Source organism: Heloderma suspectum, chromosome 4, assembly GCF_057233095.1.
Source record: "Heloderma suspectum isolate Gila_16-S chromosome 4, 16-S_ref, whole genome shotgun sequence".
Lineage (NCBI taxonomy): Eukaryota > Metazoa > Chordata > Lepidosauria > Squamata > Helodermatidae > Heloderma > Heloderma suspectum.
In genome coordinates, this window is record NC_139461.1 from 269310612 (window position 1) to 269322965 (window position 12354).

At 45.8% G+C, this 12354-nt stretch overlaps 1 protein-coding gene across 1 annotated transcript in view; it reads right to left on the bottom strand.

Moving 5' to 3' along the window:
• The window catches only part of SNTA1 (syntrophin alpha 1), an 82027-nt gene extending 81467 nt beyond the window's left edge, over positions 1-560 (bottom strand). The window contains exon 1 of the mRNA XM_084853836.1: positions 223-560. Within this exon, the coding sequence (XP_084709962.1) occupies positions 223-496 (274 nt within the window). The 5' untranslated portion in view covers positions 497-560. The remainder of the gene's footprint in view (positions 1-222) is intronic.
• Between the last annotated feature and the right edge of the window lie 11794 nt (positions 561-12354).

A 12354-nucleotide genomic window follows, 5' to 3' on the forward strand; every position in this document is an offset into this window, starting at 1 on the left:
GCGCCCAAAAATAGCCAATCCCAAAGCCTGGAGACCAAAGTGGCGGCTCGACTGCAGCGGGAAAAGCAGCTTTGGCTACGACGGTCTCCTCGTGCCAAAAGGCAGCAGGTTGAGACCTGGGCTGGAGAGAAAACAAAACTGCTCTCAAAGTTCGCCAGAGCGGCGAGCAACGCAGGCTGGCGAGCCACGGGGCCCGACGCCCATCGCCGCCTCCCCACTTACCCTTGATGCTGATACCGAGCCCCCCCACGTCCTGCTTCACGATCCGCACCGTGCGCTTGATGTTAGTGAGCGAGTCCGGGACGAGGGCGCACGGCTCGCCGCCATTCAGCTGCACCGGGCTGGGCGGTGGCTGCAGCGGCTCCTCGGCGCCCTTGCCGCTGGGGCTGACGCTCAAGAAGTCGTCCGAAAGAGTGACCAGGACCCGCAGCCACTGATCGCCCGGCGCTCGCAGCTCCAGCAAGCCGCTCTTGGGCGCTCTCCGGCCGGCCGCCATCTTCAGCGCATTCCTCGAGTAGCCGCCGCTACGCCGCCGCCGCCGCCTCCTCCTCCTCTCGGCTGCCTGGAGCCGGGACGCGAAGCGAGGAAGTACCGACCAGGCGGCCGAGCGAGCAGCCACCACCCGGCGCTTCCCCGCCCACGGAGCCGCCCCTGGACCCTCCCCTCCAGCCCCAGGAGGAGGGGCCGCCGCCAACGTGGGAGGACTCGGCCGTCGCGCGGTGCCGCCCCGTCTGGAGAAACACCCCGGGCTCGTTTCTCGTAGGCCAGGAAATCTCCAGAGCGCGGCTGTTCCCATTGCTGTGGAAAGGGGGCACCTGAGCCAGAGCGGTGGGCCTTCCCGCCACCTCTTAGCTGCGAGACCTGCCCGCCACGGCCCTCTTTCTCAGGCGCTCTGCCTATGGGCCGCCGGTGCCATTCAGACGCCGCTTGTCCAGCCTACTGTCACATCACGTCTCAGGAAACCGGGGGAGGGCTGGGTCTGTTGCGGCAGTTTTTATGGGCAGGGCTCCTGTATATCAGCTAAACGTCATGACAGGCTGAGGTATAACAGGTAACGTTTTCCTCAAATCCCCAACGTGGGGAAAGGCTTTACCTGCTGGATTGGTTTCCTGCTGTTAAAGGCTCCATAGTGCTTCGGGGGGGGCGGGGCGGGGCACTAGTGACCCATTGGGCTACAGCTTGTGGCTATCTCTGCCTTTGGAAACGTCTGAAAACTTTAGCTGGGCCCAAAATAGGGACAGCAGGATTGTTTGAGGGATTGGCTGGTCCGATCATATGACGACCCTGCTTTGGGATCCGCTCTGGCTTCCACCCAGTTTCCGGGCTCAGTCCAAAATCCTGGAATTAATCGTCAAAGCGTGAAATGGCTTGGCGCTAGGTGACCTGAAGGGTTGTCTCCTCCCATATATATACCTGCCTCAATCGTCTTCAGGGGCCCTCTTCCGGCAGGGTGGTTCTCCCAAATGAGGTGAGGTGGGTAGCTACTAAGGAGAGAGCCTTTTCAGTGGTGGTGGCAGCAGTGGCAGCGGGCTAGTTTTGGAGTGGCCTCCGTAGAGAGCTTCACCAGGCACCTACATTGTGGTCATTCCAGCACTTGTTTTATTTTCCCAGAGTTTTTCATTTTGAGAATATGTTTTAGTGCTTTTTAGACCTTGGGGACTACTGTTACTGTTTTTAATTTGACGATATTTTTAAATGTTTGTTTTAAATTTTATGTTTTATATTAATTTTTTTTATGGCTTTACATTTTTTCTGTACACCATGTAGAGAACCTGTTGATAATGGGTTCCCATGAACCTCTACTCAGCAGTGGTTAGGCCTCATCTTGAGTACTGTGCCCATTTCTAGGCACCACACTTTAAGAAGGATGCAGACAAACTGGAAAAGGTTCAGAGGAGGGCAACGAAGATGATCAGTGGACTGGAAACTAAGCCCTATGAGGAGAGACTGAAAGAACTGGGCATGTTTAGCCTTGAGAAGAGAAGACTGAGGGGAGATATGATAGCGCTGTTCAAGTACTTGAAAGGTTGTCACAGACAGGAAGGCCAGGATCTTGATCATCCCAGAGTGCAGGACACAAAATAATGGGCTCAAGTTACAGGAAGCCAGATTCCGGCTGAACGTCAGGAAAAACTTCCTGACTGTTAGAGCAATATGACAATGGAACCAATGACCTAGGGAGGTAGTAGCTCTCCCACACTGGAAGCATTCAAGATGAAGCTGGACAGCCACTTGTCAGGGATGCTTTGACTTGGGTTCCTGCATTGAGCAGCGGGTTGGACTCGATGGTCTTGTAAGCCCCTTCCAACCCTACTATTCTATGATTCTAAAAAAACACACTTCCCCACTAGAATGGGATCTCCTCTGGATCATTCAGTTTCCTTCCTTGGGTGTACTGCTGCAGGCAGATGGATGCCCAGCCTTCCAACATTTGTCAGATGAAAATAGGCACACTCGTTTTATATTACTTACCCAAAAGTAGCTCTCCAGTGTGCCATAGCAAGGGTCAAGAGCAAGTTGCTTCCATGAAATCCTGTGGCTGGCACACCCAACTGAAGAATTTTTGAACTTCAAAATTGACTTTCCCTTACCATCTTTATAACAGAGATAGGAGAAAAGACATTAAAAAAAATCTTAGAGCTGGTGTGGTGTAGTGTTTAAAGTGTCAGATGAGGACTGAGGAGACCTGGGTTCAAATCCCCACTCAGCTATGAAGCTAACTCGGTAACCTTGGGCCAGTCACTGCCTTGCTGGTTGTTCTGAGGGAAACACTGCTCTGAGCCCCTCAGAGGAAAAGTGGGGTAAAAAAAGTCATGTCATATATTCCATAAACAACACAGTTCATTTTTACAACACCAGAAATCGTGTTGTGTCACTAGGTTTCAGGGTCTATGCTATCAAAGTTATTCACTGTGGTACCAGAAAGCTTGCTGGTATTCTACCAATGAAATAAGCACATTCGGAACATAATGTGGTCATCATGTTGTTGTTGTTCAGTCGTGTCCGACTCTTCATGACCCCATGGACCATAGCATGCCAGGCCTTCCTGTCCTCCACTCTGTTTCGGAGCGTGCTCACAAATTCAGATATATCAGCTATTTAGCTTTGTTCAGAGGCTCTGTGCCACTATTGGAAAGAAGCTCCGTACAGCAAAAAAGAGGCAAGCCTCAAAATAGTGCAAAACATAGGAGGAACTTTAATAAAAATGTCAATTTCCTGGCCTGTTTCTGTGGAAACCTTTAGGGGCACAAAAACATTCTTTTGTTGGAATATTCTAGCAGGGCAACATACCTCATCACCACTTTAAATTCCTGAGGCAAAATGAGGCAAATTGGAATGGGTTTGAGTTGTCAGAAACTCCGAATGTTGGAGAAATCCACAATAGATTCAAATGAGTTCATATTTCTATGAATCTGACCTGCAGATCTCACAGTAGACTGGCTTTTTCCGAGTTGGCAGACTTTTTTACTTTTTTTTTTTACAAATGAGCCCTTGCGCTAATGTGCAATTGCGCAAGTGGAATGACATTCTCATACAGCTCTGAAAAACTGATTCTGTTAATGAGTGGATGACGGAATAAAAGACTCCAGACAATCCACAAAACACAGATATGATAGATTTAAATCTGTACATCCCAAGTCCCAGAAGACCATAAGCATAGGAGCACTTTAGGAACTGTGGTGTCAGCAAATTCATCAGCAGAGGGCCAGTTTGGTTCTTTGTCTTGGGGCCATGTCCGTTAATATTGTTTACCGTGCAGACAGTTCCTAACAGTCTTTCAAGTAATTCAGTCCCAGCACAGGGATTTCTGTACTTGCTTCTTTTATGGGGTCTTGTGGATCTTGTGTATTGAGCATATAATAAGCTCTCTACCAGCTTTTTCATGGCCTTCTAACCTGCTAATATGCTTCTTTGTCCTGCCAGCACTTTCCACTGCTTGACAAAGTGGTGATAGATTTATTGTCACAGCAGGACATGAGCCGTGGAGCTATTTGCTATTATTGTGCTATAAGGTAACTTTAGACTCTCCACCAAATGGTTTGGGGGGCATTTACCTTAGGTGCCCCTCCTGTCAGCTGCCTCTAAGTGTTCGCTGTTTCCTACCATATGCCACATATATGGGCAGCTGTCTCTTCTTTTGCAACTCTCTCTCCCATGCATCTCCTGAGGCCCAAACTAGAGATGTGAGAGATCAGTGACTGGATCTCCCAACATATTTTACTTTTGTTAAAAGTAGCTGTGGGGGAGGGTGATCTAATTTAAAGCTGGGGCATTAGAGAGAGGAGGTTAACTACTTCCCCCACACCATTTAACTATTTAAGTCCCACATCCCTGGAACTGCTTTGCCACAAGTGTTGTTGTTGGTGAATTATTGGTACAATACAAGCAGTTATGTTTTCCTTTTCTTTCTTTTTTTATAATCCTGACTTTTTTTTTGAAATAACATTTTAAAAATAAAGGTAACCAAAAGAAGAACATACATGATATAACTTCACTAAAGAAACAAAGGAATTCGCTAAGTATAATTAGGATGCAATCCTATGCATATTTAGACAGAAAAAAGTCCTACAGCTCCCAGATGCTTGCTGGGGTGTGCTGGCAACTGTAGGACTTTTTTCTGAACAAACATGCATAAGATTGTGCCCTTAGGTCTATTACCAATATTCTTGTGGAACGGTTACAATGAAACAGCCTATCTAACAAAAGAGTGAAAATGCAAACTATACAGCATATATAAGTGTGTTAGTGTGTGTGTGTGTGTGTGAGAGAGAGAGAGAGAGAGTCAGAAAAAATATAGACTGGTTTACTTGGATGGAATTTGATCAAAGATTATACTTAGAAGTTCCCACCTCCCTCTGTAGCCAATAACAGGGGGATTTGCATCAGCAAATCAGTGTTTGGGGAAATAGTTAATCCTCCTCTCCCACTCCCTGCACAGTGGTCCCTCCCATGATTGCTTTTGGCAAAGCAAAAGACATCACAAGATCCAATCATGTGTCTCCTGTGTCACATGTAGTTTGGCTTTCAGGAACAGTAACAATAAATGTCCAGATTTGAAGAAACATCATTAGCTGTTGAAACACCAAAAGGCACTGTGGATGCATTTCCTACACACACACAAGGTGTATGACCATTTTAGGGCTACCTTAGCAGCAGTAGCAATGGCTTCTTTTTTTATTTTTTTAAAATCATAATAAAGCCCCCCACTGCCATCTTCTCCAGTGTTTTAAATGAAAACTGATGGTTAGAGTTCATACTCTGTCTGCTACTCTCTTCCCCCACTCCCACCAAGAGATCCAGCCAGTGATACGGATTTTCCGGAAAAATTTGAACTGGAAAAATTTCCAATGCAAATTAGGCTAATTTGCATAGGAAATTTTCCAGTTTGTATCAGAAATTTTTTCAACACGTTGGGTTAATTTGCATGGGCCATTTGCATACAAAAATGTACAGTTTGCATTGAAAAAATGTTCTGATGCCCTAGACCAGGGGTGGGCAACATGTGGCCCTCCAGATCTTTTGCTCTACAACTCCCATCTGCCCTCGCCATTGGCTATGCTGGCTAGGTCTGATGGGAGCTGAGGGCCACAAACATCTGGAGGGCCACAAGTTGCCCACCCTTGCCGTTCAGTCGTTCAGTCGTGTCCGACTCTTTGTGACCCCATGGACCATAGCACACCAGGCCTTCCTAATTTAGCATGTTTATTGCATCTGCACTTACTAAATAAAAAAGCTAACAAAATGTACCCCATCTAGGTATTGAACACTGTTGACACACTAATTAATTTTAGTAACCCAGAGAATTGTGCATGATATGCTGGCAACCATGCATCTATTTCAACTCTATTCCACTTAGGTTGTTGGGGTACCTTCAGTTTCACTATCACTATTTATTAGTTCCATTTCACTCTGAGACATTTATGTATTTCAACGACAGATATGTATACTAGGATAATCAACTGGAAAACATTATTTACAACTTTGAAATTGCCAAGCTTGCCTTGTATTGTATTTAGAATTGGCATACATTCATTTTTACTAATGAACTTATGAGATGGAAAATTTTCTGCAGAAAAATAAAGCACCGGAAATTTTTCCATGGAAAAATTAGGGACCAGAAATTTTTCCAGAAAAGTCTTTGTTTTGAAAGATTTTCCAGCCCACTTCACTGGATCACTGGGTGGGAAAAAGGAGAGTGGAAGCCCCCCTTCCTACTCAGTGACATTTAAAAGTAACATTTTTAAAAGTGACGTTTTTAAGAGTGACATTTAAAAAGTGCTGAGTTTTATTTTGTTTTTAAATGAGCTGTTGCTGCAGTTGATACTGCCCCAACTAAGGTAAGCATCCCCACATCTGAACCAGGAAACTGGTTGTCCACCCCTCTAAAAATCCCCCCCCCCAAAACCAATTTCCCATCTCCCCCACTTGGGGGAGAATCAATACAGACTTTGTTTTAAGATGCATGTTATGCTGCATTCTGAGGCATTTGCTTACAGAGCAGAGGCTGTCTGTTCAGGGTGCTTCCACTACGCTTAGAATGTCTGCCATTTTGGCTGCTCCCGGGATGGCCTGTTGCATCCTGCCCTTGCTACGACTGATCCCTCCTCCTTGAAACTCCCCTGCCCCTGGCACAGGCTCCTTCCAAACAGAGTACCAGGCTGTCTCTCCACCAGATGCTCAGTTGAGAAGTGTGGGAGAAAGAAGAGGAGTCAAATGGAGAGATAAATTACAAAGGATGCTGGGAAAGGTAGTTTTTCCTTTGAAGCTGGGGTGGGGGAGAGGTCCTGGTAGGTATTTTTATACCCCAAGTCCTGCCCTAACTGGCTATTACATTAGGAGACAGAGTTTGAACTTGGACTTTAGCCAGTGATCACTCAACTTCAGTTCCCCATATGTAAAATGGGAATAATTGCTCATCTCCTAATTGCCCTGCTCTAAACAGTGTTGTATGTTTGGGGTTTTGGACAGGAGAAGATTAATGGGGCCAAAATGCCTGCAAATGTTCTTTGATCATCCATGGCAAAAGTGCTGGTCACAATCTTTGTTAGGAAATTACAGGTAATGGTCCAAGAAGATCAAAGGATGTTTCATCCTTAATTCCCCCTCTAGTCAAGAGGAGGGGGCAAGATAGCTGTGAATGGGGAACAACAGCCTGCAGTTCTGCATCAGAGACAGCTGAAATTTGGGCTCTGTGAGCTAACAGCAAGTTGCTGGCTCCTCTCTCTCGAAATCTGATCTGGGAGCAATGGATTTAGGCCATGTGGTGCTTTATTTTTTTTTGCCACCTGTGCTCAACCTGTATATTTTTAAACAAAAATATTACAAAGTGCCAATAAGCCTCCAGTCACCTCCTTCCAAAGGAAACCAAACTTTGGTATGTGTTGCACCCTTGGAACTGTTCACCATTTGGAGAACTGGAGTCAACATAACAGTACATTTTCTTAGAAGCCCACATGCACACGCGCATGCACACACACACACACTCCATGGAACTTACTTCCTAGGGCCAGCTGTGGATATGTTTCTTAAACATGCTCTTGCCAGTTTGGCCATAAAACCAAAACTTTGGCTATAAAGCAAGGGTGGGGGGGAAGTTTTTTATACTAAAAGGCAGGGCTGGCCCTACCCTTAGGCAGAATGAGTCAGCCACCTCAGGCGGCAGATGCTGGGAGGTGGCAGCAAGCTGTTGGAGAAGAGAGCTGTGGGCCATTTGGCCTGCTCTGTGCCCCCTAAGCTAGCCTGCTGCCTTCAGGTGTGGTGGAGGATGCTGTCCCATCACCACTGTTGAAGAAAGATTTAAGCTTTTGTATATGGAGTGAGAGGGGACGATGTCTTGGCCTTCACTTCAGGCAGCAAAATGGCTTGGGCCAGCCACGCTAAAAGGAGTATGCAGGAAGGTGAAACCCTCCCCGCTTTATCCTCAACACACCATGCTCCACTGTGTTGTGTGTTCAGACTTTTCTCCCTGCTGGCTCACTTCCAAGCTAGGGAAAATGTCTTAAAGGAATGGAGTGTGGAGAGTACAATGTCAGGGAGGGATTTTTGTTCCTTTTAGTGGAAAAGGTTAGACCCCCACCCCCACTTTATAGCTGAACTGGCAAGCACCTGTTTAAAAAACACATGTTTGTCTCCTTGTGACTATGTCAAAGAGTGTGGCCTAAGGGGCTTTCTTTGGAGTAAGCCCCATTGAACACACCAGGAGTTACTTCTGCATAAGCACAATAGGATCAAGCCATAAAAGTATGTTACCTGTATGCTTTCTCCCTTTGGAGAAACAGCAGTTTCAGGAGAACAAAAAAAGGATGGGGGGGGATAACTTCTCGAGTGCTGTTCTGATTGGATTTGGGGGCTGAGGGTGGGACTGTAGCTGCTATTAATGCTCCTTTTTAAAGTGGGAGATCTGATCATGGATCTCTGTGTCACACATAGTTTGGCCCTTAATGTTTGGTGCATGGCTGCTAGACATGCAAATATGTTTGAGATGAGGATGGGGATTGGTCTAACTGGCTGCGGATGTCAGAAAGACACTGACTGTTCCTAAAGCTGGGAAACCAGTGCTGTTCCTCTATCTACAGTCAGGGCCAGAAATATTGGAACAAGGATAACTGTTTTGGCAGTTGGCCTCTGTACACCACCACATTGAAGTTGAAAGGAAACACACCCAGATGGGAGTGAAGTCAGGACTTTCAGCTGTAATTCAAGGGGTTGGACAAAAGTGGGGCACTAACCATTCAGGAAGTACAGCCAGTGGCATACACACACACACATTGTTGGTGGCTCATAAGTAATGGAACTAAACCAACATCATTTCAAACTTAAGGATTGCCTTTAATACCTGGATGAAAATCCTTTGCAGTCAAAGACTGCCTGAAGTCTGGAACCCATGGACATGACCAAATGCTGAGTTTCCTCCCTCAAGATGCTTTGCCAGGACTTCCCTGCAGCTGCCTTCAGCTGCTGCTTGTTTGTGGGCCTTTCTGCCTTCAGTCTTGTCTTCAGTAAGTGAAAAGCATGCTCTATTGGGTTGAGATCAGGTAAATGATTTGCCCATTGAAGAACATCCCACTTCTTTGCCTGGAGAAACTCTTGGGTAGCTTTTGCTGTATGTTTTGGGTCATCATCCATCTGTGATATGAAGCAGCATCCTATCAGTTTGGCAGCATTCGGCTGAATGTGAGCAGAAAGTATAATCCTATACACTTCAGAATTCATCCTGCTGCTTTTATCAGCAGTCAGGTCATCAATAAACACCAGTGACCTGGTTCCATTGGCAGCCATACATGCCCATGCCATAACACTGCCTCCACCATGTTTGACAGATGATGTGGTATGCTTTGGATCATGAGCTGTTCCTTTCCTTCTCCATACTTTTCTCTTCCCATCATTCTGGTACAAGTTAATCTTGGTTTCATCAGTCCAAAGAATCTTATTCCAGAACTGGGCAGGCTTTTTTAGGTGTTGGCTAGCAAAAGCTAATCTGGCCTGTCCTTGAGTGTTACCAGTGGTTTGCACCTTGTTATGAAGCCTCTGTATCTACATTCAGAAAGCCATCTCTTGACTGTAGATGTTGACTATGACATGCCTACCTCCGCAAGAGCATTCTTGACCTGGCTAGATGTTGTGAAAGGGTTCCTCTTCACCATGAGCAGAATTCCGCAGTCATCCACTTTAGTTGTCTTCTGTGGTCTTCCAGGCCTTCTGCTGTTGCTGAGCTTGCCAGTTAATTCCTTCTTTTTCAGGATGTTCCAAACTGTTGTATTGGCCACTCCCAATGTTTTTGCTATCTCTCTGATAGGTTTATTTTGTTTCCTCAGCCTAATGATGGCCTCCTTCACTCGCATGGACACCTCTTTGGACCTCATGTTGGGAGTTCCAGTGAACAGCTCCCAAATGCAAATGTAACACTCAGAACCACCTCCAGGCCTTTTCTCTGCTTGATTGGTCATGGGGTATTTTATTTATTTTATTTATTTATTACATTTATATCCCGCCTTTTTTCCTCCAAGGAACTCAAGGTGGCGTACATAATCCTCCTCCTCCATTTTATCCTCACAACAACAACCCTGTGAGGTAGGTTGGGCTGAGAGTATGTGACTGGCCCAAAGTCACCCAGTGAGCTTCCATGGCCGAGTGGGGACTAGAACCTGGATCTCCCGACTCCCAGTCCAGCACTCTAGCCACTACGCCACACTGGCTCTCTGGGCACACTGGGTACCCAGGAAACAGGCCACACCCGGCCATGCAGCTGCTTGTCAGCCATTCGTTCCATTACTTATGATCCACCAACAATGGGGGGGGTGTGTGTGTATGCCACTGGCTGTACTTCCTGAATGGTTAGTGCTCCATTTTTGTCAAACCCCTTGAATTACAGCTGAAAGTCCTGACTTTGCTCCCATCTGGGTGTGTTTCCTTTTAACTTTAATGTGGTGGTGTACAGAGGTCAACTGCTAAAACAGTTATCCTTGTTCCAATATTTCTGGCCCTGACTGTAGTTCCTTGGCAGGCAGGAGCATGTGGGGAGCTCTCTGGTAAAAGGTTGCAGGTCTCTCACCTTCCCCATTCAGCTTTCCTACAATACTTCTCTTGTTCATGCAGGCAAAGTGGTTCAGGAGGTGACAGATTGTAGATATGTGAGCCATTATTATAGAATGGGAAAACAGGTGCCCCTTAATATGACTCCATCCTGTCTTCTAATAGTCCTGGATGCCACAATGTACATACATACACTGACATAGCCAGTTTTTCAGGCTATCATGCAATTTCAGATTTGCAAGTAAACAAGGTTCTGCCTTTTATCCATCTTCCTATTTTGATACAACAGTACAGAAATCATCAACTTGCTTTTTATGTTTGTGATCCCCACCCCCACCCTGCTTTTTTTTCTTTTCTGGAAGACTAAGGGTACCAAAATAACTGATGCAACATGAAATGTGCACAAAGCTGTTTCGAAATTCTCTCTTCTCTTTCACCTGAAAGTCTGAACCGTGATCTCCTTTGAAAATCTAGTCCCAAACCCTTTCTCTTTCCCACTCAGGTGACAGTGAGAGACCTTTCAGAAGGGCTTAGATAACTGCAAAGTTTTAATACAGTGGGGATTTTAGTCTTACTATCAATGCATTAAAGGAAGACACTTTTTACTAAAAATGTCATTCATATGGTTAAAGCAAAGGACTGTCAGCCAACAGGCACATTTGCTTAGGTTTAAGATAATGCTTTATAAATAAACAAATTGAATAATTTTGATACATGGAAAGGGTATTTCTGTGGATTTCTAAGGGATTTCTGTTGCATTGGAAATGTTGCCTACTCAGAAGTAAGCCCAATTGTTTTCAATGGGGATTACACCCCAGTAAGTGTTATAGGATTGCAGCCTAAAGGAATAGGCTGTGTCCTGGTCTATATATTTCTCAGCATTCTATTTCGGTTGCAGGTAGTATGATTTCCTGAGAAGGAGCGGGCAATAAAATGAAGTTGTTATATGCAAAGGAACAAGCCCAGCTTTAAAACAGGTGATTCCAATGGTTATTGCAAGGAACTGGTGTCAGTTCCTCTAAATCAAATAAATAATACATTTTTCAAGCTGTCTCATGGAGAAGATAGGATACATTTGCTTTGTGGCCCTGGAACTACTTATTCCCCAGAATTACCATTGACTTCAACTACAATAAATAAATGAGGGCAGAGGGGCACTTACAGAGTACTTTTGCCATTTAGGTTATGAGTAGTGGATAGAGCTACTTATTAGTGACTGAGGGTGCAATCCTATGCATATTTAGCCAGAAAAAAGTTGTACAATCCCCAGCATCCCTCAGCCAGCATGGCTGGCTGGGGCATGTTGGGAGTTGTATGACTTTTTTCTGGCTGAACATGCATAGGATTGCACCCTGAGTTTGTTTCAGGGCTGCTGTCATAAATGGAAGAAACTGGATAGTGTGCTTAAGGGCACAGTATGCTAACTGTGTACTGTCCTATGAACACATCCCGGCTTCAAGGCTCCCCTTTACATCTCTTTCCTTGACTAGAGAAATCCCTGCTACAGACTTGCACCATGCCGGGGAGCTGTACAATGACCCAGTTGAATTACCAAGACTGGTGTGAAGCCTGAATTCTATACTCCAGGCATGACACAGCCATCACCAGGTGCACTCCAGATGTTTTGGACTGCAACTCCCATCAATGCGGCTGGCTGGGAATGAGGGAATTGCAGCCCAACACATCTGGAGGGCACTAGGTTAGGGAACGTGGGCTTAACACAACACAGCATTGATCAGCAATTGGCAGACATAGGGCCAGTGGAGGCTGGTGGCTCCAATGCCAGTGGGGCTGTGAATGTGCTCTGGGTTTCAGTCAGAA